This window comes from Moschus berezovskii, chromosome 16 (genome assembly GCF_049115385.1).
Source record: "Moschus berezovskii isolate FMDL1 chromosome 16, NW_MosBer_1.0, whole genome shotgun sequence".
Lineage (NCBI taxonomy): Eukaryota > Metazoa > Chordata > Mammalia > Artiodactyla > Moschidae > Moschus > Moschus berezovskii.
Window position 1 is genome coordinate 60,005,592 of NC_142475.1, and position 27,909 is coordinate 60,033,500.

A 27,909-nucleotide genomic window follows, 5' to 3' on the forward strand; every position below is an offset into this window, starting at 1 on the left:
ATGATTGTGCTTCTCCTCCTAGGAATGCTGATGGCCCCACATGGCGGTAAGTAATGGTATTTGACTGTATTTCTGGCTTTGTATATATTTACTATGAACACTGGGGCTTCTCAGTTGGTGCTAGTGGTAAAGAATCCACCTGTCCGTGCTCAGGACTGGTGCACTGGGATGACCCTCGGGGATGGGATGGGGAGGGAGGTGGGAGAGGGGTTCTGGATGGGGAACACATGTGTGCCTGTGTCTGACTCATGTCAATGTTTGGCAAAACCCACTACAATATTGTAAAGTAATTAGCCTCCAATTAAAATTAATTGATTTTTAAAAATTTTGTTTATTTATTTATTTTTCAAAAACAATTTTAGGAATCTTTACTTAAAAACAACCTTATCTTAAAATGGAGTAACTTTGGTTTTACGAGCAGCAAGCAAAGTACAGAAGCAAAAGTGCATTCAGATCAGATCAGATCAGTCGCTCAGTCGTGTCCGACTCTCCGAGACCCCATGAATCACAGCACGCCAGGTCTCCCTGTCCATCACCAACTCCCGGAGCTCACTCAAACATGTCCACAGAGTCGGTGATGCCATCCAGCCATCTCATTCTCCGTCGTCCCCCTCTCCTCCCGCCCCCAACCTTTCCCAGCGTCAGAGTCTTTTCCAGTGAGTCAACTCGTCAGGAGCATTAAGTTCTACATTAGGTCACGTCTAATCTGAAATCACACCCATAATATCATTTTTCAGGATATCTGGGAAATAGTTATTTCCCAGGATGTCTGAACCATAGCTACTCTATTTTGACTTTTAATTGTAAAAAAAAAAAAAAATTTTTTTTTCTTTAATAGCCAAAGCAGATTTCACCATTAATGACGTCAGTGTTTTTCTAGGTATGAGAAGATGCAAGAATTGGAACTCATAAAACCTTTTTCTGAAAAGATCTAACTATCTGAAGGCCTGTCCTGCCAGTTTTTTTTTTTTTTCTTCAGAGCACAGAGTGCCTCATTCCTGATTTTCACCCTGAACTTCTTTCAGGGGGTGTTGAAGGTCAGCAGCTTGCAATGGTCATGATGTAATCTTTGTAGAGGCAGCTGGCAAGTACCAACTTCCAGTCAGCAGCGTCCCTTCATAGCCACATATCTGACCATGTGACACCATTTCATGGCCATTGTGTCCCGCGGTGCTGGAAAGGCTCATTCCCAGATCTAGGGAAGTGATGGGCCACTCAGTGTGCTAAAATTGGACCAGGCCTTGCAAGTAGCAAAAGTCTCTGGACCACTGTCTTACTAGCCTCCTGGTCCAGGAAAATATTTCCTCTTGATGCTTTTTCCCATACCCAGAATCACATTATTACAATTATTGATCTCATATGGAACTGTCAGTTCAGCATTATATCACAGGCTCAGTGAAACAAGTGACATAGAAAATAATATAGCCATTCAGTTCAGTTCAGTTCAGTCGCTCAGTCGTGTCCAACTCTTAGCGACCCCATGAACCACAGCATGCCAGGCCTCCTTGTCCATCACCAACTCCCGGAGTTCACTCAAACTCATGTCCATAGCTAACAGTTATTAGTAAGATAAGAATTATAAGTCAAGAACTTTCATTAGATAAAGCCTGGTATACCCCAAGTCACCTGACTTCATTCGTTAAATGATTATAGTCTGGTGTTAATCTCCTGGTTGTACATTATGGAGCATCCAACCTTTACCTGAAGACTTTTTACTGAGATAAGCCTTAGAAACTAACCTAGAGTGTCCTTTTTAATAACTTAATTAAATCTTTTAGCAGTATCACGTAACAAGGAACTGTCTCAGCAGTGAGTCTTAGTAAGCACTAGACATTAACAAAACTTGAAACTTAATTTAACAATTTACAAAACTTAATATTCCGTGATTTTTCATTATGGAGGCCCTGTAGCCAGGGAGGCTTTAACCCGTCAAATAAAAAATGAGGTTTGTTAGGGAGCTGGGAAAAGCCAAGCAGCCATCTTGGATTTCCCATAGCCCTGACTCTGATTTCCAGCTATTGTTTTTAATTTTCCAATTTAGAAGCAGACTGTTGCCAAGGTTTAAGGACATTAGGATGGCACAAGTCTAACAGAGTTTTTGTATAAGCAGAATGAGCTTTTACATGTCTACAAACCAGACAATTGGATTAATTTTTAAAACTAGCATAGGATCAGGCCTATGGTAGAAAAGCATTTGATTTATTTGCAGAGGGCTAAGAAGTCAAGAAAACATTATAAATGATCATACGATTCAGGTCCAGCATCTTGGGCAAGCTGTCTTCCTCTGATGTCGTCATCTTCTCATCCTGGGGTAGTGTAGTTTCTTCTGAAAAAAGTCCTTCCATCCAGGTTCTAGACAGTCCTTTAAATTATGTCCTTTCTTTTTTTTTTTTAGTCCTGGTTGCAGGTCACGAGGCATCTGATCTTTATCCAAAGATAGATCACTGAGATAAACTTCAGAAACAAACTTAGGGTGTTCTTTAAGAATTCAATTAAATTTTACATTAATATCACATAACAGCAAGGAACTATCCAAGAAATGAGTCTTACTACCTCCATTGGTAGACCGCCATTAACAAACTGGGATTTAACATTTATTGAAACATCCTTTTCTCCCTAAAATCACCCTCATTTTTACCAAATATAACCAAATTAAGACTTGTTTAAAAAAAATAGATCTGTTCTCAATAAACTTGACCTGATTATTTATATAACCCTAGACCCTTTGCCATACATTGACATGAATCCGCCCCGGGTGTACATGAGTTCTCCCTGCTGAACCCCCCTCCCACCTCCCTCTTCCCTTTATCCTCCCTCTGGGTCATCCCCGCATACCAGCCCCAAGCATCCTGTAACATGCATCGACCCTGAACTGGTGATTCGTTTCACATATGACAACATACATATTTCAATGCCATTCTCCCAAATCATCCCACCCTCACCTTCTCCCATAGAGTCCCAAAGACTGTTCTATACATCTGTGTCTCTTTTGCTGTCTCATATACAGGGTTATCATTTGCATCTTTCTAAATTCCACATATATGCGTTAGTATAATTAATTAATTTTTTTAAAAAAAGAATCCACCTGTCAATGCAAGAGACGCAAAAGACTTGTGTTCCACCCTTGGGTTGAAAATATCCCCTGGAGAAGGAAATGGCAACTCATTCCAGTATTCTGGTCTGGAAAATCCCATGGGCAGAGGAGCCAGTCGGGCTACAGTCCATGAGGTTGCAAAGAGTGGGACATGACTGAGCACAGACATACACATACATGAACCCTGGGCTGTTTTGTCAAACTCAATTTGATTTACTTATTAGTATTTTTATCCTCTTGTCAAGTGAGTGATGGAAATCAAACATTAGTGATAAGCTTGAGGGTTAATCCACATTTTGAGTATGGGTGTGGGGGATGGGGGTGAGGTGGGCACCAAGGAGACCAAAGGGCAAGGGGACCAGTGGGCGAGGTCCTCTCCACCCAACAGTGCATCTCCTCCCCGAGGTTCACAGCCGCTGTCCTTTGCTTTGCTGATTCCCTTGGAGTGTGATGGCCTCTTTGACCTGCAGTCGCTCCCTTCCCCCTTCAAACTAGATTGGCTGGTTTGATCTTCTTGCAGCCCAAGGGACTCTCAAGAATATGTTCAAACCCTAAAGCCATCTAAGTAAGCTCCTTGCTATGAAGAACCTAGACAGTGTATTAAAAAGCAGAGATATCACTTTGCCAACAAAGGTCCGTATAGTCAAAACTATGGTTTTTCCAGTAGTCAAGTACAGATGTGAGAGTTGGACCATAAAGAAGGTTGAGCACCAGACAATTGGTGCTTTGAATTGTGGTGCTAGAGAAGACTCTTGAGAGTCCCTTGGACAGCAAGGAGATCAAACCTGTCAATTCTAAAGGAAATCAACCCTGAATATTCATTGGAAAGACTGATGCTGATGCTGAAGCTCCAGTACTTTGGCCATCTGATGTGAAGAATGACTCATTGGAAAAGACCCTGATGCTGGGAAAGATTGAAAGCAGGAGGAGAAGGGGACGACAGAGGATAAGATGGAAGGATGGCATCACTGATTCAATAGACATAAATCTGAGCAAACTCGGGAAATAGTGAAGGACAGAGGAGCCTGGTGTGCTGCAGTCCATGAGGTCACAAGGAATCGGACACAACTTAGTGACTGAACAACAACAGAGGTCTTCCATCCTATCGTCATCTTCTCCCCAAGCAACATTTATCAAAGTGCAGCTTCTAGACCAGCAACTTTCAAACCAGCTGGGGAGCTTATTAAAAATATCTACTTCTGATATTTACTCTGGAGTAAGACTGCGGGATATGAGAGTTGGACTGTGAAGAAAGCTGATCGCCAAAGAACTGATGCTTTTGAACTGTGGTGCTGGAGAAGACTCTTGAGAGTCCCTTGGACTGCAAGGAGATCCAACCAGTCCATTCTAAGGGAGATCAATCCTGGGTATTCATTGGAAGGACTTATGCTAAAGCTGAAACTCCAATACTTTGGCCACCTCATGCGACGAGTTGACTCACTGGAAAAGACTCTGATGCTGGGAGGGATTGGGGGTGGGAGGAGAAGGGGACGACAGAGAATGAGATGGCTGGATGGCATCACTGACTCTGCGGACATGAATTTGAGTGAACTCCGGGAGTTGGTGATGGACAGGGAGGCCTGGCGTGCTGTGATTCATGGGGTCGCAGAGAGTCGGACACGACTGAGCAACTGAACTGAACTGAACTGAACTGAAGACTGCAGGAAGGAGAAGGCAATGGCACCCCACTCCAGTACTCCTGCCTGGAAAATCCCATGGATGGAGGAGTCTGGTGGGCTGCAGTCTATGGGGTCGTGAACAGTTGGACACGACTGAGTGACTTCACTTTCCCTTTTCACTTTCATGCATTGGAGAAGGAAATGGCGACCCACTCCAGTGTTCCTGCCTGGAGAATCCCAGGGACGGGGGAGCCTGGTGGGCTGCCGTCTATGTGGTCACACAGAGTCGGACACGACTGCAGCGACTGAGCAGCAGCAGCAGCAGCAAGCCTGCGGGATCAGACCTGAGTGAGGACACAAGGACCATAATTTTTACAGAGCTCGCATCCCAGGGGAGATTGATGCTGACAGTCTGGGGAAAGCCCCTGTCCTCAGTTATAAACTTCTTGGAGTTTGGGGTCTTTTCTGTGTCTGTTTTTATTTCCACCAATCCTTCATCTCAAGAAACTCCAAACAAACATGTCATGTAAGTTAAAATTGTACGTTTCATATGCAACAACAGTTTCAAGATAAGTCTCAAAATCTCTCCATCCCTAACGAGAAGACCAACCAATATAAAAAACTGGGCCACCCTGGTCACTACAGGTACTAGAAAAATTGGTGTAGAATTCAATTTACCTGCATCCTCACTGCTACCCCGGCTGCCACCTCCCAGCCCTACCCAGCATGTGGGCAGTGGCTGTCTTCGTACTAACCTTGTTCTTCTCCTCGTTTATAGGGGGCCACCCTCTTGACACCCCACACCTTCCACATGAGCTGCCTCTGGGACTCTCAGAAAATATCAGTAAGGATCCTTTGCTCTTTTCTTAGGAGACCTAGCTGGGTAGCAAGCTGTAGACGATATTGGCAGAGGGACTGATCCCTTCCGAATATGCCCAGAGTAGCTTAGTGCTATGGCATTTGATGGTACAGTGACTTGAGTAAGACTCCAAAGTGTCTCCCTCACAGTTGGCGTCTGACCCACCATCAGGCTCTCCTTTGAGACAAAGCACTAAAAACTCTGATCGAAAGACACAGGTCAGCTGGAAGGAGAAACCAGGAGAAGGAAGTAAATGGGCTAGAAGGAAGTAAATGGGCAATCAATCAGGGCTACACAGTAATTGTATTGAAAGACAGGACAAAAAGAAGGTGATGCATTGCAGGGCTTAGGTTATCAGAAAAGGGGATCTGTAATTGTACCTTGGAGAAAGGAAGGTTATCCTGGTGCTGGATTGTAAGGCGTTCTCAGGTGGGTTCTTATACAGGCATTGCTGAAGAATAGAGTACATAATGAACTAGCTGGTGAAGTTTACCCTGAACTAAGGGTTCGTTTCTGACCTTTCAGAGAGGTAAGTGGAGTCAACCAAATTATTTGTGTGTGAACCCATGCAAGCTAAGTGACCAGTCCCATCCAGACACATGTTCATGGCCTCTCTCCAATGGCACAACCCCCATGGGAAGTGCAATGCCCAGGAGGAGGTCTTCTTCAGGTAGACGTTTAGACTCACAAGCCACACTTGGCTTTTAGAAGGATTGAGGCCAGGAAGCACAGTGTGCCAGCAGGCCATGCCAGCCACTCTTCTTTAACAGGAGAAGCCCTGGCATCAATCCACATGGCAGTCCAGGAGCTCCTAAGTAACAGGTCAGATACAAGAGCAGCCCCAGACCTGCTTTAACCTTGAAGCTGCATTCTCCCTAGAAGTCAGTATACCTAGTAACCAGCTCATAGGTATAATTTCTAAAATGCCCGGAAGGGACGATGCCCAATTCCAAAAGCTGTCACATTGATGGAGACACAAAATGATGACTTCCTGCCGGGTGTTTGTAGTTCAGCCATAGTTTCTACCAGTCCAGACAGACCTCATCCTCCAGGGGTCTTTTTCACCACTGAACATTGTTATGAAGGGCCAACTTGGAATTGGAAGTCTTTTCAATCATTGAAAAAGACCCTGATGCTGGGAAAGATTGGAGGCAGGAAGAGAAGGGGACAACAGAGGATGAGGGGGTTGGGCGGCATCACCAATTCAATAGACATGAATTTGAGGAAACTCCAGGAGATGGTGAAGGACAGGGAAGCCTGGCATGCTGCACTCCATGGGGTCACAAAGAGTCAGACACTACTGAGCGACTGAAAAACAACACAGTTCAATTTTTGTCTTATCAGGTTTCCATGGCAACCTGTGTTACTAGAAAGTTAGCCCAAGGTCAAATCTATCCTTAGAGAGTTTTATTCACTCTTCCTTAAGGGGGTGGACACGGAAAGAAAAGGGAAGATCCCAACTCTAAAGAATTATCTCTTCCTTCCACTTAGGTATGACTTTTTTCAATGGGATGTTTAAAAATGTGGATGGTGTGGCTGAAATTTTTGGTGAGTTAAATCTGAACTTGCTTTTATCCCCTGGGTGTTAGGGCATGGGAGGGGGGTGTGTGTGGGGGGAAATCTAAGGAAATTAACAGGACTTGGGTTTCTGCCCTCTGAGCTCCCATGGCCTCCCCTGCAAGCTCCAAACAACGTGATCAGATTCTGATGCGAATGGTAGCACCTTTTATCGTAGGGTGAGTCGCTGAGGGACTAGGTGGTTTCGTTGTCCTTCCTTCATCCTCACTGACCACAGCCTGGTCAGGAGGGGAATGGCATCCCTCTTTTCCAGGCAAAGGAGTTAAGGGAATTGCCCAAAGCCACACAACCAGAAGGGACAAGGTCTTCTCTGAGTCCAGAGTTTGGTCTTCTTACACCGAAGTAGTTTTATGTTTCCTTCCTCTCAACTAGTAAACATACATAAAGTTTGAGAAACATCACGTGGATCAGTTATGTATCTATTCCGTGACTACCAATTGCACGATTGCACTACCATCCGATGCTGTGGATGCTGTGATGATTCCTAGCCTTGATAACTAAAAGTACCCAAAACAAGACAATATGACGGACACAAGCAACGTGGCTCTGCATTGCCTATTAAATTAGACTATGCCAGGTTTAAAAGTGCACTTAAAATGTATAAATGACTAAGTGCAGGTCTTGAATGAAAATGCATGTTTCCATAAACACACACACACACACATAAACCCTAGATGAACTTTCCCATCAACGTAGAACCTTTTATCATGTTTCTGATTAGATTGTGTGGAAACAAAACATGGGTAGGGAAGTTTGAACGAGGTAGGAAGAAACTAGCAGAGCAGTGAACGGTCACAGTGGATGTGATCCTCACAGCTTTGGGTCTCCCCAAAAGAAAGCTGAGCACCGAAGACTTGATGCTTTTGAACTGTGGTGTTGGAGAAGACTCTTGAGAGTTCCTTGGCCTGTAAGGAGATCCAACCAGTCCATCCTAAAGGAAATCAGTCCTGAATATTCAGTGGAAGGACTGATGCTGGAGCTGAAACTCCAATACTTTGGCCACCTGATGCAGAGACTCATTGGAAAAGACCCTGATGCTGGGAGGGATTGAGGGCAGGAGGAGAAGTGGATGACAGAGGATGAGATGGTTGGATGGCATCACCTACTCGATGGACATGAGTTTGAGTAGGCTCTGGGAGTTGGTGATGGATAGGGAGGCCTGGCGTGCCGCAGTCCATGGGGTTGCAAAGAGTTGGACACGACTGAGCTACTGAACTGAACTGAAGCTCTTTTTGATCACCCTGTGCATTTAATTCGGTGCTGTGGGATCATCTCATTAAGTATTTAATGATCCTTCAGGCAGAGAGAGTGAGCACAAGATAGAGAGACATAAAGCTGGATGGTGTTTGCTTGCCAGTTATGTTTGCAAGAGCATTTTGTTTAGGACAAGTCATCATCGCTGGTGGATACCTCAGGCATGTCTCTGACCTTTGGTTTTTTTCCCTGTGAAAGGGAGGTGACAGAATAGGATCTGTCTTTCAGGATGAACAAGACATTTATGGGATCATTGATCATGAAAGCTTTTCATAGCATTACTCACTCTATCAATTTTAACTATTGCGCTATTTAAAGCATCTAACTGTTTTTGGCGCATAACAGATAACCCCAGGTTATTAGTGTCTACACTCCTTTTTTTTTTCTTGGGCTGATTTATAGTTCTTTATTGCCAGGACTCTATCATTTGGGATCCATTCAGGAAACTAATAGAGACTTAAATAATAAAGACATTTAATGATCTCACATAAGCCATCTGAAGGCACAAGGACTGATGTAGTAGCTCAACACAGGCATCTGAGACCCAACAGGCTTGTTTTATCTTGCCCCACTGCTCCCTTGGACATGATAGTTTTTCAGCTTTAGACATGGGGCCTCGTGGTTGCAAAGTGGTTGCTGCAGTACCAGCCCAGCATATCCTCACCACATTCAAGGAAGAAGAAAATTGTAGGTTAGAAAGGCCCTCTTCTATGTCTTTATGCTTTATTAGGAAAGGAATATTTCTCCAAAGCTTTTAACAGAAGTTTTTTGGGTCATACATGGTTTTCATGGTCAGACTAACCTCATCATAGAAGCATGAGATTACCATAATGAGCTGAGAATAATTATTGAACATCCCTAGGGACTTCGGAAGGAAGCTAACCTTCCTTGAATACTTTTCAGTTTTGTTGGTAAGGCAGAAGGATGAATGGCCATCAGGGGGCAACCAACAGGGACTGCAGCTTGTAAACCTGTCTCCCTTCAATTGTCTAGAAGTCCTAAGTATGCAGTGGGTGCTTAGTAGGTGAGGAGGTTCTATCCCCCTGAAAAGGGGGCTCCCTCCTCAACTCTGGCTCCTGGTGCGCCCTGCTCCCCTCCCCCAGACTGCCTGGGCTCCCACTTCACCTGGCTGCAGGCCGTCTTCACCAACTTCCCGGCACTGCTCCAGTTCGTGAATGGTATGAGGTGCGTGGCGGGGCTCTGCCCACGGGACTTCGAAGACTATGGCTGTGCCTGCAGGTTTGAGATGGAAGGGCTGCCTGTGGACCAGTCTGACAGGTGAGCAGGACCAAAGGTGAGCTCATGGAGGCCTGGCTGAGCCTTGGGCAGAGCACAGGTGCAGAAGGCTCCCTGGTCCGTGCTTCTGTGTGCAGGTGTATATGGGTGTGTGCAATACAATTTAAAATCTTAGAAGCATTCAGCATTAGCAGGATACGGCAAATAGCTATTGGTAGCAAGAGGGTCAGTTAGGACAATGTGGTAGTATCTGTTAGAGTTTGGGGGCTTTCCTGATGGCTCAGCGGTGAAGAATCTGCCTGCAATGCAGGAGACTCAGGAAGCTTGAGTTGGATCTCTGGGTTGGGAAGATGCCCTAGAGCAGGAAATGGCAACTCATTCTAGTATTCTTGCCTGAAAACCCCAAGGACAGAGGAGCCTGGTGGGCTACAGTCCATGGGGTCACAAAGAGTCGGACACGACTGAACGACTGAGGCTGCACGCGTGTTAGAGTTTTAAACAGATCACCTATAACCCAGTAATTCCCATTTTCTGTTCCTTAGGGACCTGACCTTGGGCAGATTATTTTACTTCCTTGTGTTACAGTTTATTTATCTATTAAATGGAGGTAATAAAAACACCTACTTCATAGTTATTATTTAGGATTACACGACCACATACAAGTTAACGTGATGGAATTCTGCCTGACTTATTGTGTTCAAGGGTATTAGTGACTGATAACAAGAGTAACAATATTAGTAGTGATGATAGTATTAGTGATAGTATTAGTGAGGATAGTGTATTAGTGGTGACGGTGGCAGAAAGACTAACAACATTAGTAGTGACAGCTGTCGTAGTAGCTGCAGCAGTATTCAGAGTGCTAGCAGGGACGGCGACAGAAGCAGTGCCGGCAAACCTGTGACGGTGTTGGAGTTCGCAGGCACAGTCACAGCAGCAGTAGCGCAGGTGCTGTAAGGCTGTAGCAATAGTAGCAGCAAAAGCTGCGGTACTAACAAACTGCTGTCAGGGTTGAGGGTCTGGGTTGGTAATGGTAGCAGTGACAGTGGTAGTAGAGGCAGTAGTTAAAGCAGGAAGAGGAGTCGACGCACCGCTACTAGCAGTAGTACATTCTAGCAGTAATCGGAGCCATAGCAACTGCGGCAGTGCGGAAGGAGGAAATCGAACCCATGTCTCCCCTTGACTCTGGGACCGTGTCCACACCTCACTGGGATCATGCCTGCCTGCTAAGTCACTTCAGTCGTGTCCGACTCTTTGTGACCCTTTGGACCGTAGCCTGCCAGGCTCCTCTGTCCATGGGATTCTCCAGGCAAAAATACTGGAGTGGGTTGCCATGCCCTCCTCCAGGGGATCTTCCCGACCCAGGATTCGAACCTGTGTCTCTTATGTCTCCTGCACTAGCAGGGGGGTTCTTTACCACTGGTGCCACCTGGGAAGCCCCTCTGGTACTATATTTGTGCCCAAATCCAGTGTGGTGGAGTGTGTGCCTGCACCTACACAGACTCCCAAAGGGAAGGATTCCCATTGGTGTAAGTTGTTCCTGGACCAGAGGGTAGTCTTTCATCCCTGGGACCATAAGCCAGCTCACTGACATTCAGAAAGGGAGAAACTGATTCCATGCCGGGCCTGGTGCCAGGACCATTTCTGGGAGCGTGTTTTTCTTTCCGGTCCTCTCTTGCCACTTCTTTTAGTTATTAAAATACTGAGCAGACCTAGAAGTCAGAAAAATAAAGCAGCAATTCATCACTGTGTGAATGATCAAAGTGCTGACGGCCGAAACTGGCAGAATGGTGCGTCACACCCAATTTCAGTGACTTTGCACAGTGCAATGGATGGAGGTGGGAATTTCCAGACCTCTGGGAGACATTATAATTTCCAGACCTCTGGGAGACATTATTTCCCCCTGAACTTGCTCGCCAGATCCCAAAAATAATTGCCATAGTTTTATTGAGTGTTTACACTGACATTCTATTGACCTTGCCAGGTTTTTATGAGTTAGGCAGTGTCAGAAACAGCAGCTTGCCCAAGGCCATCAGCAGCCTGTGTATTTTTTCATCTTTGCATTGGGCTCCACTCTCCTCCTGCCTGCACTGCAAGAGCCACCTGACTTAGTTGTTTGGTGTCAGCCTCTCTCTGTGATCAGCCTTGACCTTGGCAAGTTACAGAGCTCCGTGTGTCTCAGCTTTCACATACGTAAATGCTGATAGCAGTAACAGCACCTGCTGCATAGGTAACACAGTGCAGATTCAAACATGATGTGTGTGTGCGCACACTAAGGACTGAAAGATGCGGAGACGCTGAGCGGTGGCTGCTGCCTGCCCGGTCTCTAACCCACACTCTCACTCCGGCCCTTCCTGCTGCAGCTGCTGCTTCCAGCACCGCAGGTGTTACGAGGAGGCCGCTGAGATGGACTGTCTGCAAGACCCTGCCAAGCTCACCACTGATGTCAGCTGCGTCAGCAAGAGCATCTCGTGTGGTGAGCGTCTCCAGGTGTCCCAGGAGACGGGGCTGAGAAACGACAGTTCAGAGACTTCAGGCCCGGGCTCCCGGGGTCCACCCTCATCATCGTCACGATCGCCTGCATCGCTGTGGGCACGTGCAGCCCCACCAGATCTATGGCAACTGCACCTTGCCTGGAGCAGAGGCACACTGCGTGCTTTCTAAATTGAAACAACAGTTGTTCAGCAGATTATTTGATATATAATTCTATGCTTGTATCAACCCTGGAAGCTTGGGAAGGGCAAATAGTTTGCTACTTAGGCATAGTGTGATTTCGGGGAGGGAGTACCCTGACCTTCTACTTAACAACTTGGATCCTCAAAAGAGGGAGGACAGAACCTGCTTCAGAGATCTAATGCTTAAATGTAGGATGGTGTTACATTTAAAATTTTTAAACAGGGTTAAATGTCAGACAATACGGAGACTGGCGTCTGTTGAGAACGCAATGGTGGTGGAAGTGGAGGCAGGCACCGTGATGGATGAATAAGGCTGGGGTGCTTGTTTATAAGAATCAGACACTTGTATGTTCAAGTCTCAGCTCTCCACCTTACCTGCTGTGTGACTCCAGGAATTTTATTTCATGTCTCTGAACAATCCTGGCAGAAGAAGTAGAGTAGGCCAAAGCAGAGGGAGAAGAGGACCATGACAAGATGGGCTACTGTATTAGAGCCAGGCTTTTGAGTGCCTGTTACATGTCGTGGATAGTATACACAGCAACTCTGGTCATCTCAACAACTCTGTTAGAGAGGGGTCGTCATCCCCAGTGTTCAGACAAGGACAGAAAGGCTCAGAGAAATTAAATAATAACTCTCCCACAGTCACATAGCTGCCAAGTGCAAAGCCAGGTTTGAACCCAGGTTTGACTGGCCGCTCAATCCAGGTAACGTCAGCTGGCAGGAGTCTGGAGCATCAGAAAGGGCGTAAATCACTAGGTGAGGAGCACAGTGGACCAGGGAAACATGGCTCATTTGCTCCTTCACCCGACACGCTGAGCACCCGCCGTGAGCGCAAGGTGATCGCCTGCATGTTGATGGCACCCTGACCCGGAACCTCCTCCTGGCTGTCAGACTCTGACAGTGTCAGAAAGAAATCATACAGTACGTTAGGTAGTGCTAAGGTCCGGGAAGGAAAATACATCAAAGGAAAGGCACAGAGAGGGGACGGGGTTCCTGCTTAAATAAGAAAGTCACCCGAAACCTCCTTGTGGAGACGACAGTTGAGTGCAGACCGAGAGGAGCAGGAAGCCGCCTGAGGCTTCTCGGGAGAAGAGCAGCTGGAGGACGTGGCCCGCCGTGGACCCGGGGCTCCAGGGGCCTGGTGTGCAGGAGGTCAGAGGTGGGGTGACAAGGGACGAGTGAGAGGAGGTGAGGTCTGAGAAGGAACTGGGGGTAGTGGTTTTTACCTTGAGTGAAGATGTTGATGCAGGATTCTGAACACACACACAAAACGGCGTGGTGTGACCTAAGCCTCAAAGGACTGTTGTGGCCCCTCAGCGGTGAGAAGTGGCTGGGCAACAGGGGAGGAGGCGGGGTCCAGTGAGGCCTCTGAGGAAAGCCGGGCGCATTGTCGCTGCCATTTAGTTGCCCAGCTGCATCTGACTCTTTGCCACCTGTGGACTGTCCATGGGATCCCCAGGCAAGAATACTGAGTGGGTTGCCATTCCCTTCTCCAGGGGATCTTCCCCATCCAGGAATCGAACCTGCATCTCCTGCATTGGCAGGCGGATTCTTTACCACGGAGTCGCCAGGAAAGCCCAGGGCTGCATGATTAGATTCATATAGGTTGAAAGCAGAGCCGGTAGGGTGGCCTGGTGGACGGGTTGTGAGTGTGGGAGAAAAGTGCCTTTGGCTCTCAGACTGGACCACGCAGCAGAAGGGATGGAGCCAGTGTGGATGAGATGAAGAAAACCGCAGGAGAAGCAGGGCTTTGGGGGCAAGTCAGGAGTCAGTTCGAGCATTTTCATCATCCCTTGGGAATCCCAATGAGCTCTTCCAATCTGCTCTGTCCTTGCTCTGTGTACAGAGTCCAGGGACACCTGTGAGCACCTGCTGTGTACCTGTGATAAGGCTGCCATAGAGTGCTTGGCTCGCTCCAGAATCAACTCTTCCCTGAACCTTCTGGACACGTCCTTCTGTCTGGTTCAGCCTCCAGGTAGGAAGACCCAGGCCCGGCATCGTCTCTGGGGATGGTGATCTGGGGTGGGAGCTGGTCAGAGACCATCATCGCTGCGTTTCTTCAGATGCCTCGGTCCAGCGCCTTCTAACATCCCCAAACCCAGTCCTCTATGTGCTTTCTTTTAAGAGCCAGCCAGCAAGGAGGAGCTGCTGACAGTCCTGCCCAGAGGTAAGGCCTCTTTGGGAAGCCACTCTTGCTTAGACCACAGGGCGCTGGGTACAGATGGGAGTGGATGGATTAGGGTTAGGTTGGGGAGCTGGAATGACCGGTGGCACGGAAGACGTGTCCACCTCTCCCAGCTGGAGACACCATTGAAGTGTGAAGTGAAGTTGCTCAGTCATGTCCAACTCTTTGCATGGACTTTAGCCTATCACGCTCCTCTGTCCATGGGATTTTCCAGGCAAGAGTACTGGAGTAGGTTGCCATTTCCTTCTCCAAGAGACACTGTTACTTCTGATAAATTCAGTCCATACCCAACATCAAATGGCCCTTGTTAGGTAGACAGGTGTGAATCTAATCCAGTTAGGATGAAGACCCCAGGTTCTTCTGACCATAGCTGTGAGCAGGATACGGTTCAGCGCTCGGAGGGAGCAAGGCCCTTCCAGCCAGGTGACCTCCTGGTGGCTGAGGCCTCCTGGGGACAGACTGGGTGCCTCCCTCCTCTGCCCTCCAGAGCCTGCGGCCCAAGGAGCCACCTGGGCCCAGGTGGGGACTCCCTGAAGAGGAGGCTGTTTTCTTTATGTCACTTTTCAGGACAGGGTGGGCTCTTCATAGCTGTCTACTGAACAAAGCAAGGGAGAGTTCTAACTCTAAAACATGCGTCTTATGAAAAAAAGTGAGAGTTAAGTTTATGAGCATCATTCCTTGTCTGCCAAATTCCCCACGATCTCTCAGTACCCAAGGATGGGGAAGTTGAAGGTGCGCCTTGACCGAGCATCCGTCCTTGCCTGGGGCTGCAGTCTCTTTCTCAGAACTAGTCCTGGCGTGTTTGCTAACGAGGCAGTTGGTGTGACCGTGTGTGCCGTGGTGTGGGTGTGTCCGTGCCTGACTGTGTGTGGCTTTGTGTCTGAGCATGTGAAGGTGTGCGTGTGTGGCCGTGTGTGGGGCTGTGTGTGCGTGTGGCATCTCCATGGGCCTTCTGAGGCCAGCTCCCTTTCGTCACTGCGTCCCGTGCGAACAGCGGTCTTCTCGGGTGGGACCGCAGTCCACAGCCACAAGCCATCGGGGTTTGCAGCGCTTTGGTTGCAACAGCCTGTGCCTGACGGTGTTACTTTCCTCGCAAGAACCAGCGGCTGCCTGGAACCCCTCCTGAGCGGGGGCCCTGCTGGGCACCCCAGGCCCTGGGGTGGGGTGCGAGAGGCGGGACGCGCAGCCCCTCTGGGCACACCCTTGCCAGGCCCGCCTCCTCCCTGGCCCCGCCTGTCGTCGGGGGCCCTTGCACTTGCTCTCATCGCCCGTCTCTCCCGGGGCTCTCTTTCTCCAGTGGTTCCTGTGGAGCCCACGGACTCCAGCCTGAGGGCCATCTCGGGAGAAGGTGAGCACAGGGGACCGGTGGGGACCCCAAACACCCGCGTTTTGATGGTGCCATCTGCTTACTTGCTGAGATTGGCTACCTAAAATCCCCCTGCCTGGGCTTGCAGTGGAACTGCTTCAGGAACATTCCAGAGTCCCCCCTACTTCCTTTTGACCGACAGATCTCTTTTCTACTTGCTCAGCTTTCTCCCACAACTCCTAGTCCCATCTCAGGAGAATTACCAGTTAAAACACAGGACCCACACCCTCTACCATCTGACCTTGAACTTCAGATGAACAACGAATGCTGTGTTCATATAAGTGTGTCCCAGAATTTGCATAAGCCCTACTTCTACTAAAATGATATTTATTGTTCATGGGAAATCCAAACGTAACTGGCTTCCTGGTTTTTTATTTGCTAAATCCGGCAACTCATCACCACGGGAAGATTCCACTGCACACCCACTGCTACAGCTTTGTGTCTTGCTCTCTGCTGCTGCTGCTGCAAGTTTAGAAGCAGATGCTCATGGGCTCGTCCCGTGGCCATCCTCCATGTCCAAGGTCATGTCATCCCCAGCAGCTCCCAGGTAGCCCGTGCCTTGGAGTCCTGGTCCTGAGAAAAGAGGAAAGGGCAGCAACACCAAACCAAAGCCCCACCACATGCCCTGCCCCCAAGCAGCCGCCACGCCCAGCATGACTGGCAGTGGCCACGGCCCTTCTAAATTGAGGATAATGGGACTTCCTTGGCTGTCCAGTGTTTAAGACTCCAAGGTCCTAATGCACGGGTTCGATCCTTGTTTGAGGAACTAAGGTCTTGCATTACTGCACAGCATGGCCAAAAGCAAACAAAAAAAGAATAAATAAAAAAATTGAGGATAAGCTAAGGGTTTCCTGCCCCCACCAGACAATCACAGAATAACCCCTAATTCATACATTTTCCACTTTCTTCAACCAGAATCCATGTTCCCCTTGTGGCACGACCCTGGGATAGACTCAAAGTCAGTGAGGCTCCTCAAGGAGTCTGGCGTCTAGGTGGAGGAAGAGAGTGGATGCCCTCACATCTTTCCCCCAACACACACTCAACACCCTCACACCCACGGCCTCAGCAGTGCCCACAAACGCCCTCCAACGAGGAAGCCTGAATGTGGGCTCAAAATCAATCACATGAGTGACGATGGGACAGTTTGTGAGGGTTTGCAGCTGTTCTCACCATGATGGGAGGAAATTACGTTTTGGAGTCAGGCAGATTTGGAATGGATTCCTGACTCTCCTATTTTTCAGCTATGTGACTTGAGAAGCATGGTTTAACCTCTCCAAATTTCACTTTGCGCAAGAATCAGTTTTTTTTTTTTTCCAGGTTAAGAGCCAGAGAGTAAATATTTTAGACTTGGGGGCAAGAAGATCTTTTTCACAACTACTCAACTCTACCATTGCCACAGGAAGGCAGCCATAGACACTCTGTAACTGGATGGGTGTGGTTGTGGTGCCAATAAAACTTTATTGACAAAAATGAGCTGAGGGCCAGGTCATAGTTTACCAATCCCTGGAAAATGATGACTGTTCCTATTCTTTGGGGAGACAGAATAATTAAATGAGACAGAGCATGGGAAGATTCTGGGCCAGCATCTTGTTCCAAAAATTCTAATGTGGCTACAAGAAAAAGCACACACAATGTCAAACCAGAAGCAGAATACTGGGCTACTGAAACTATGTAATCTCATTTAGTGCTCATACAATTCTATGAAATAATTACTGTAATCTCCATATTCAGATGGTATGTTGAGATGGAGAGAGAAGCCGTCGAAACCCAGAGCTGGTGGGAGGGTTGAGACTTGAAGCTGCCACTTCCTCCATCCTTGCTTTTAGACCTACATTTCCTCTTAAGCTGCCTTCCCAGACAAAGCCAATCCAACCAGGGGAAATAATGGCTGTTTCTCCCAGAGTGGTCATTTGTTGGTCTCTGTCTAAACACAAGATGGGCCCTTATCTGGCCTCTTGTCCACTGAGTTGAGAAGTAATGGAGCCACAACACCCAGACAGAGTCCCTGATCAGATTGCCATGGGTCTTCTCTCCTCTGCCTGGCTAAGGTGCTGAGTTGGGTTGGTAATTGAGATTTGATGATTTCTTTTCACAGTGGCATCTGAGACCAGAGCTGACCAGCTGATCACACTCTCCAGGACAAGTAAGCAGAAGGGACTTCAGAGGAGGGCACCCAGTAGAAAACGCTGTTTCAGTGTTTGTGCTGAGTTCTGGTGACCGACTTCCCAGGTGGCTCAGTGGTAAAGAATCCCTCTGCCAGCACAGGAGACATGGATTCAATCCCTGGGTCAGGAAAATCCCCTGGAATAGGAACTGGCAACCCACTCCAGTATTCTTGCCTGGAAAATCCCATGGACAGAGGGGAGACTGGTGGGCGACAGTCCACAAGGTCACAAAGAGTCAGACACAACTGAGCACACACACACACACTGTTGACCACTATTTGACAGGGTCTGGAGTAAATACTATTATGCCCGTTCTGCAGATTATATAGGAAAACAAGACACTGGAACATTAAAATCTCTGAGTCAATCTAGCCATGACTTCTGAACTGGTTTCTAACCCCAGGCTGCAGAATGTAAGATTTGCCTTCTTTCTGTTATACAGTTGTGATTTCACGGAGAACAAAGTCTTATCTAAAAACAGATGGGCCAAGATGTCATCAAGAGAATTAACCTATTTACTTTGTTCGTGCTGATTAACAACCATGGCTCTATTTTTATCTATTTATTTGTCCCTTGGGAAGTGACTGGGGCAGAGCAAGGAGCACGTTGCCTCCTGTGCCCAGGGGATGGGAGCCGCCTCTGGAGACTGAGATGGGGCTAAATGGAGTTAACGCTCACTCCCTGTCTTTTTCTTGGGGACAGAACCAGGTGGAGACCAGGAAGGCATGGAAGACTCTAGGACCACACCTTCTCCAGGTAGGCATGCTCGGCTCCTCCCACCTTTGCATACATTTACCGTGTGCTCCCCAAAATGAGAGAAATCACTGAAGCCAATTTACTTTTAAATCCCCTCCTCTACAAAAATTACCCCCTTTGCCAAAAAATAGACAAAATGAAATCAAAAGATCCGTTAATAGGAAGATACAGAAACCTACCTGCTAAAGAGATGCATTTAGAAAAAAATACAGAAAAGTATACTTGATTGTCTATTTAAATTCACAGAATAAAAATAGCTACTTTTAATATTTGAAGATGTTTTCTTCCAGTCTTTACCCAACCCAGAGTAAGCACTTCTGTAACATAAATAAAATGAATTTGAGATCACTTGGCAGCTATGGTTTCACAGTCTGAGTTGTATCACTTCCTACAATGAGATGATATTCACCTGGAATGAAATATTTTTTTGTAACGTGGTTTTTACAGGCTGTACAACAGTTCCTTGTGTGGAATCCTATAATTTGTTTAACCAATTATTTCTAACATGTGTTATTATAAATAATAGATGTGCACTTTCTTTATGCCTATGCACTTCTGATTAATTTGTCAGGATAAATGCCTAGAAGTTGAATTGCTGTATAAAAGATGTAATCATTTCAGAGCTTTCAACATGTCGCCATATTGCCCTGGAGAAAAACTGAATCAATTGACACTCACAGGCGCATTCCAGTGGCCAATAGTGGGTACCATTTAAAAACAAGAGAATGAAAAACCTCTAGTCTTTAATAGAAAAAAATGGTAACTCATTACTTTCCATTGTTCCCTCTGATTAAAATTAAACGTGGTGCTTTTTTATACCTGAGCTGGGCTGGCCTCTCTCACCCTGCGACTGCTTGTCTAGGTGTGGACTTTAGGATAAACTGAGCTCCACTTCGATTTGTGCAGAGGCAATGGGGCATTTTAAAGGTCGATGAGGGAGGAGGAAGGGGAAACTATTAGGCGTTCCCACGGAGTCAGAAAAGTGGAAAATTCCAAAGAGAGGGTAGGGGCTGTTTTCTGAGACCTGTTTGGCAAGGTCGACGGAAAGCAGTGAATTCTCTTGACTGCCTTGAACTTTCTCGGACAGGACCTTAAGGAAGACCAGAGCTGGGTCATCCCAGGGACAAGGCCTTCCTTGAGTGTTAGAAACCAGGCTAGGGTTTGTTTGGGCCTCCCTGGTGGCTCAGATGGTAAAGAATCTGCCTGCAATGCAGGAGAGCAGGGTTCAATTCCTGGGCTGGGAAGATTCCTCAGAGAAGGGAACGGCTACCCACTCCAGTATTCTTGTCTGGAGAGTCCCCATGGACAGAGGAGCCTGATGGGCTACAGTCCATGGGGTCACAAAGAGTCCGCAACATGACTGAGTGACTAACACTAGAATTTGGTTAAGTCTCTTAGTGTGGGGAGTGCAGAGAGCTTGCAGCACTCACGGGCTAAGGTCGAGGGAGGGCTCAGAGGGGCCTGACTGAAGTTTGGTCGAGGAGAGACTTTGTCTGTTTCCGGCTCTCTGGAGTGTGGTAGAAAGTCACCATTTAATGGGTTGCCACTTGTGGGGCTGGAGAACTGAACAGGATGCTAACCTTAGGAGGCTGAGGTTATGACAATGTTCCTGAAGGGCTGCTTCGAACCCAACAGGACCAGAGTGTTGAGCGACCTGAGACAGGAGCCTGGATGAATGAAGAAAACCAATATGGTGTGTCTGGGGAAGGACTCCACGTTAGAGGTCCAGGCCTTACCCTGAGCTCTGGGGACTGAGCCTCGGTCAGCGGACAAGTGGGGCAGAGCCTCCTGATGCTCCCTTGGTCGGGACCAGACTGGGCTGGGGATCTGGCCTGGGGCTGGAGACCTTCCTGCCTGCAGTCAGGGGGCAGGTGGGACTGACATATGAGTGCGAAGGGAGGTTCAGGAGGCAAGGCCACACTGCTGGCAGCCTTGCCTGCAGTGGAAGGGACTTGGAACTTAATTCTGAGCATGAAGAGAGGCTAACACGGTTTTGAAGAGCTCAAGGAAGAGTTTCGCTTGCCTGCGTGATTTTGTACTGAGAACCGGCTTAATATCTCCATCATTCTTTTTTCTCTTCACTTGTGAGCATCTTTGTGGGCCTTTACTTGGCAGGCGCATGATAGTAAACATAACACCCATATAGGCTTGAGAGGTTGTGACGTTTCTCGCCCCCAAGATGTCATCCACATGTTCTAGCTTGGGCCCCAACAATTTTAACGTCATCATGGAAAATTTGGAAATTCTCATGTAGTAGCCGAGGATCCCTGAGGCTCTGCCCTGGCTGTCTGTAGACCCAGTCTGAGGACACTCTCTCTCCTGATGCTTTGTCTGAATTTGGCCTTGAGCATGAATCCCAGGGACGGGGGACCCTGGTGGGCTTCTGTCTATGGGGTCACACAGAGTCGGACACGACTGAAGTGATGCAGCAGCACGTGTCCATCTACAAATCTCTTCTTGAATAACTTTTTTTTTTAATTTAATTTTTTATTCTTTTTAACACCAAAAAACATTTTGTATTGGAGTGTAGCCAATTAACAATGTTGTGATAGTTTCAGGTGAACAGGGAAGGGACATACACATACACGTATTTATTCTCCACCTAACCCTCCTTTGATCGCCCAAGAATTGATGCTTTTGAACTGTGGTGTTGGAGAAGACTCTTGAGAGTCCCTTGTACTGCAAGGAGATCCAACCAGTCCATTCTAAAGGAGATCAATCCTGGGTGCTCATTGGAAAGACTGATGCTAAAACTGAAACTGCAATACTTTGGCCACCTCATGCGAAGGGTTAACTCACTGGAAAAGACTCCGATGCTAGGAAAGGTTGGGGGCTGGAGGAGAAGGGGACGACAGAGAATGAGATGGCTGGATGGCATCACCGACTCTGTGGACATGAGTTTGAGTGAACTCCGGGAGTTGGTGATGGACAGGGAGGCCTGGCGTGCTGTGATTCATGGGGTCGCGGAGAGTCGGACACGACTGAGCGACTGAACTGAACTAAACTGAACCCTCCTTCCGTTCAGGCTGGCACATAACATTGAGCAGAGGTCCAGGTGCTATATAATAGGTTTTTGTTGGTTATTCATTTAAAGTATGTGCACATGACCTTCCCAAAGTCCTTAACTTCCCTCGAACCACTTTTTGAATATGGACCATAAAGACGTGTGTTTTCAGGATCTGCAGAAATTGTTGCCACAGCAAAAGGTGTAACCGTCATCCCCGCTGGCATTAAATCTTTGGGATTGGCTGTATCATCCATCAAAAGCGGTCCCGAGGAGACATCTAGAAAAGGTGAGCAGAAGCAGACAGAGAGTTGTCTGTCCTCTCCCGGTCTGAAGATCCTCTTATGAGTGGGGTGGTTCACGAAGCCCCTTAGGTCACTGCAAGGCACTGCGACCATCCCACTTGGTGCCACTAGAGGGCGCCATCTCTCCTGCTGTGTGAGCGCCTTTAGTCATAAGCTGCTGGAGGCTGAACCGGGAAAGGAACCGCTGACGGAGGGCTCTTGTCACTCTTACTGGCTCAGAAAGAAAGAGCTCGGCATCGTCCCCACCGTGGTTTGCTGGAAAGAATGAAACACTTGGGTTTTGATGGTCCTCCTCCTTGGCTCTCCTTCCTCAGGCACCTTAGCAAAGGCCCCGCACCTGCAAGGAGCCACAGCTGGTGGGACACACACAGGACTGGGCTCATTCCTGGGCAAGACACTGGCAAGGCGCTGCTCAGGCCTCTGGGCTTTGTGGTCCTTGCCCCTCTGAACTTGTGACGATGGGGTTTGCAAGGTGGACTTTTGCTTGGCTTAGTCCAAGTTGCAGGGCAAGGAGGGGAGGGGAGAAGGAGGGCAGAGAGAGACAGAAACGAGAGTCCCATTTCTCAGCCTGTGACAGGCTCACCTTCCTGCATCCGGGAAGCGGGGACCACACACGGGTGAGGCCACAGCTTGGAGAGATGCTCTTCTGTCTGACATCCCGGTGCCCCGAGGACTTTGAATCCTATGGCTGTTACTGTGGGCAGGAAGGACAAGGCGAGCCGAGGGACGCCCTGGACAGGTACGTGGATCATCGCTTCAGGCTCACAGTGTTTACCGCGCTCAGCGGGGCTTGTTGCCATGACAGCCCCCTTGTCCTGACGAGCAGCAGAGGCTCCAAGACTGACTTGTTTGAGGTCATTCAGCCATGAAGGGACAGAGCCAGATTCAGATCTTTTGATATGGGAGTCTAGAGTTCCAACACGAGTACTGCCCAGCTGCTCTAAAAGGGTCGATCTGCAGAGACACCTCAGAAAACCCCAAATATGCCTATTTAAACAATGAGTAACATGTAGAATTGGGTTTCCTAGGTGGCTCAGTGGTAAAGAATCCACCTACCAATGCAGGAGATGTGGGTTTGATCCCTGGGTCAGGCAGATCCCCTGGAGGAGGAGATGGCAACCCACTCCAGTATTCTTGCCTGGAAAATGCCATGGACAGGGGAGCCTGTTGGGCTACAGAGTCCATGGGCTCGCAGAATGAGATACCACTTAGGGACTAAACAGTAACATCAGCAACACGCAGAATTGGGGTCTTCCGTTGATTCGCTCTGCAAGAGGACACGTGTTGAAACAAGCTTCTTGACAATTTTTAAGTTTCATTGTCAAATTTTGTACCCACTGATCTTGGAAGAACTTCCACTGATCTCACACATTCATTAATACAGGCGTTCAGCCTACGTAGGTTTGTTGTGCTTTTGCTCTGTGTCTGGCACTGTGCTAGGTGGTAGAGACATACAAAGGACTAAACGCAAACAAAGCAGATCATAACAAATTGCCTCTGGAGCTTGCAGAGTGAGAGAGATGGACAATTCAACAGAACACCACCCACTATAACACATGCGGTTAGGACACAGAGGAAACAATGGGGGACTCAACCTGGAGATGAGTTAGAGAAAGATTCTGAGAGTAGAACTGGTCAAGTTTAAAGACTGATTGCACCTGAAGACTCACCCAGTTCATGGCCAGTTAGAGATCTAGTGAAATGGTGTACACTGCCCACACCATCCAATGGTGAAGTTGCCTAGGGAGGATTGAAAACTATATCACAAGTTTCCTTGGACTGGGGAGGGGGGACACTGAAGGAGATTGTGAGGCTTTATGGGGCGAGATGGGTGAGTCTAAAAAACAAGATCGTGATTCATCCCCATCTATTTCCTGAGGTCTTGCTCTTTGCTAGCCACTTCCTTGGATGCAGTTCTTTACACTCAGGATAGTTACTCTGCTCTCTTTTAAGGCTGGGGACATAGGGGATACCCTGTGGATGTAGGATTAACTGTTCTGTTGTATAAAAGGTTGGAGGGAGTGTGTCACTGCTAGCCCATGTGGTACTTTTGTATATACTAGAAGTGGTACCCTTTCCTCAAGACTCTTTCTGTTAGAAGATTATTGTAATAAATATGCAAGCCACCCATTTTTTCAGCCAACAGAGTCATGATAAAAATGCAAAAAGCTTCTAATTCCAAGATGCTTCCAGTGAGATGGACACTGCCTTAGGTGTGGCATCCTGGTACAGTCCGCAACCTGAACAACCGTACAGGGTGGCCCTTGGTGTGTGTATCAGCCAGCCCTGTGCACTGGGAAGGAGGCACTGGCGCCTGTCACTACTACAGGGAGTGTGCAAAGCTAAGCCTGGAGGGCGTCCTGGGGGCAGCCGGGGCTCCATCAGTGAACGACTGTCCTTGCTGTTAGGTGCTGCCTGTCCCATCACTGCTGCCTGGAGCAGGTGAGAAGGCTGGGCTGTCTGCTCGAGAGGCTTCCTCAGTCGCCGGTGCTCTGCATGGACAGTACCCCCAAGTGTAAGTGCTGTGGGCCAGCACCGTGGGCTGTTCTTCCATTCAGGTCAGCATGAGGACCACAGCTCATCTGACAGATGCTTCCACAACCACTTGTTCCCCTCTAATGTGACTTATTATGTACTCTGAGGCACACATTAGTACCCTTATTCCACTGAGGAGGGGACTCAAGTTCAAGAGGCCAATTCAGCTGAGCAAAGTCGCCGAGCCTGTGAGAGCAGGTAGGGACTAACGTCACAGCCCACACTGACTCAGTGCTTCCCACATGCTCTTCTGAGTTCTGGAGTCCATCCTCACTCCAGGCCTATGAGGTAGCCCCACGAGCCTGCCCATTTTACAGATGAGGCAACTGAGGGCCAGGATCACGCAGGTAGGAAGAGGTGATAGAACTGGGGTTGGGACTGTGAAACCATAATTCCTCAGACCCAGAACCGAGTCTTCAGTGTGCGAGTGGGTCACTCTTCCTAAAAACAGAACCCTTTCCCCATGGGGTCTGCTGAAGAACCCCACAGAAAAGGGGAAGTGACTCCGGCTTCAGGCAGGGGTGGGCCTGCATCTCCACTCCTCCCAGTGGTGGAAGCCGGAGGCGCCTTTGAGGCCATTCAGGGTCTGGGGGTTGGCGGTGGAGCCATTCGGAAAGAGCCGGACCCCCGGAGCCTCATTGTGCCGCTTGCTGACGGACTGGCTCCACCTACATCTGACTGCTACATCAGTGGGTATAGTTCCCTCAGGCTTCACAGCTTAAAAGGAAACGGTCCCCGGAGCATTTCTCGAGAGCCGCGTGGGGCCATGTGTCACCCTCACTTTTATGTGGGGAAGCCCCGGGCTGAGTGCAACCTCTGTCCCTGGGCACCCGGCCTTGGAGGACCACGTGTGCCTCTCACCTCCCGGGAGCTCTGGGCTTTACATGTTTCCATGGGCTTTACATCCATTCACTCACTCACCTAACTATGTGCTTCTCCAAAAAACCGCCACCAGGAAAGAGGAACACCGTGAACAGACAGGGTCCCTGCCTTGAATCACTCACAGGTGGGAAGAGAGATAAGCAAAGGTCTCTAGTCTTACTGGTACCGCTAATAGGTAGCCCAAGTGCCCAGGAGCGCGGGGAGAGGGGCTTTGAACCCGCAGAGTGCGGCAGCCAGGATGGGAGAACTTGGCAGAAGTAAAAGGGGCAGTGAGGTGAGATTTCCCAGAGGTTAACAGGTTCCCTGATGGCCACGCTGGGTGTGTGTTTTTAAAAAAGAAGTGGGGCGTGGGGGAGAGACAAGTTGTGGCATTCAGGAATTCCTGAGTCTGGGAATGACACGTGGTTCCGTATTTCGGGGACAGAAAGTGGAGGTGGTGGGACTGTGGTGGTGCAACGTGAGGCTGAGGAGACAGGTAGCAGATCAGACAGCAGTGCCTTTCCTGCTGTAGGCGGTGAGGGGCAGGGGTGGGGTTAGAGCCCTGAGTGAGGGGATGAGATGATCGCTGTTCTCGGTGCCGTCATGCCTCGGGGGCCCTGCTCAGCTTAAGGTGCCTGCATCCCTCTGGTCTCAGTGAACCCGGGAGAGCTGTGGTGTCACTTGAACTCCTTGGGGGCTTCAGAGAACCGGTTCCAACCCTCTGTGAGCTGTGAGCGCGGTGTGGGTGTAAGAGCCGAACACCTTGGAGCCGCTCCAGGCGGTCCTCCGCGAGGGGCAGGGGCAGAAGCCTGGAGCAGCTCTGGGGAACAGGCTGCCACCTCTGCTCATCTGTTCCTCCTCTTTCTGCTCCCTGCTGTGGAAGATGCCACAGGTGTGTCTGGGCTGATGGGAAGGCCTGTGTCGGAGATTTGGAGGGTCGGTGTGATGAAAAAAGTCTGGCTGATCTGGTTGATGAGTACTTCATGGTAGTATCAGACAAAAAAAATTAAACAGACCCAAATCAGACCCAACAGACCCAGGAAGTCTTTGGGTGTCCCTGGTGGCTCGGACGGTAAAGAATCCACCTACAGTGCACGAGATCTGGGTTCCATCCCTGGGTGGGGAAGATCCCCTGGAGAAGTGAATGGCAATCCACCTCAGTATTCTTGCCTGGAGAATCCCAAGGACAGAGGGGCCTGGTGGGCTACAGTCCCTGGGGTCGCAAAGAGCCAGACAAGACCAAGCAACTAACATTAATACGTCTCTGAAAACCACAGACAAGGATAACATTTGTACATTTGTAGACTGCTTGTCTATGTCTGAGCAACATCAAACACATTCATTCTTTTGGATCAGGCAGATGCTCTGCCCTCCACCCCTACTGCAGGCAACTGAAACAGTCAGGAAACAAAGTAGGGTCACCAGACTGAGCAAATAAAAATACAAATTGTAAAATATATACATATATATATATATATATATATTTCTGCTGTGGTAGAAAGCAGCATAGGGTGGGATTTGATGGGAGCCCACAGGAAAGACACCCCCTTTCAGCCAGGCAAGGAGCGGAGGGGTTGCCAAGTGGTTTCCTGATGGACAAGTATGAGTCAACCAGGAGGAGAAAGAGTATCCCCAGTAGAGGAAGCAGTGCATGCGGGACCAAGAGGTTCAAGACGGAGGGAGGAGGCCAGGCCGGAGCGGGCGAGCGTCCTGCGGCGTCTCAGGCTGCTCCTCTGCCCTTGCCCCTCAGGTGTGGGGCGGAATCTGTGTGCGAAGCTGCTCTGCGCCTGTGACCAGTCAGCGGCCGAGTGCATGGCCTCTGCCTTCTACAACCAAAGCCTCCAGTCGGCAGGCAGAGGCGAGTGCCCGGGCGACCGGCCGACCTGCGAGGGCGGCGGGCCTGCGGCCTCCGCCCTGGCCTCCAGCTCCGAGGAGGACAGCGAGGAGTCCCCGCCCCTCGCGGAGGGCCTGAGAAGAACCAGAAGGTTCCTGGGGAAGCCGCTGGGTCTCGTGGGGACCAGACCACCGTACGGCCCGAGATAGACGCCCCCAGGACGTGAGCAGCACACCCTGTGGATCAGCCCCTCCTGCTCCCCGTCCCTCTGGGCCTGTCTCATCCTCCCCGTCCTCAGCGGAGGCTCACAGTGCAGGGAGACCCTTGCACACACGCACTGGGACCTGTTTGTCAGTTCACATGCGAGTGTGCCTTTGGAGAAGGCAGACAAGGGGTGGTTCGATGCTTCCTGGAGTGCACTGTGGCTGCTCAATAAATATTCCAACCAACGTTTGTTTTCATCTTTTTGGCTGTGCCATGTGTCATGCAGGGTGTTTCCCGACTGGGGATTGAACCGGCAGCCCCTGCAATCGAAGTGCATATTCTTAACCACTGGACTGCCAGGGAGTTCCCTGTTTTTTGTTTT

General features: G+C 48.8%; 1 protein-coding gene across 1 annotated transcript; it reads left to right on the forward strand.

Annotated features, from left to right (window-relative positions):
- On the forward strand, positions 1-27,852 carry OC90 (otoconin 90). The gene is made up of 14 exons (XM_088844853.1): positions 1-46; positions 5,492-5,557; positions 7,064-7,120; positions 9,508-9,682; positions 12,001-12,113; positions 14,159-14,287; positions 14,438-14,479; positions 15,795-15,845; positions 17,959-18,006; positions 18,725-18,784; positions 21,961-22,077; positions 22,661-22,832; positions 24,502-24,608; positions 27,240-27,852. The coding sequence occupies exons 1-14, from the start codon at positions 1-3 to the stop codon at positions 27,530-27,532; spliced, it is 1,476 nt and encodes a 491-aa protein (XP_088700979.1). The 3' UTR covers positions 27,533-27,852.
- Positions 27,853-27,909: the final 57 nt, after the last annotated feature.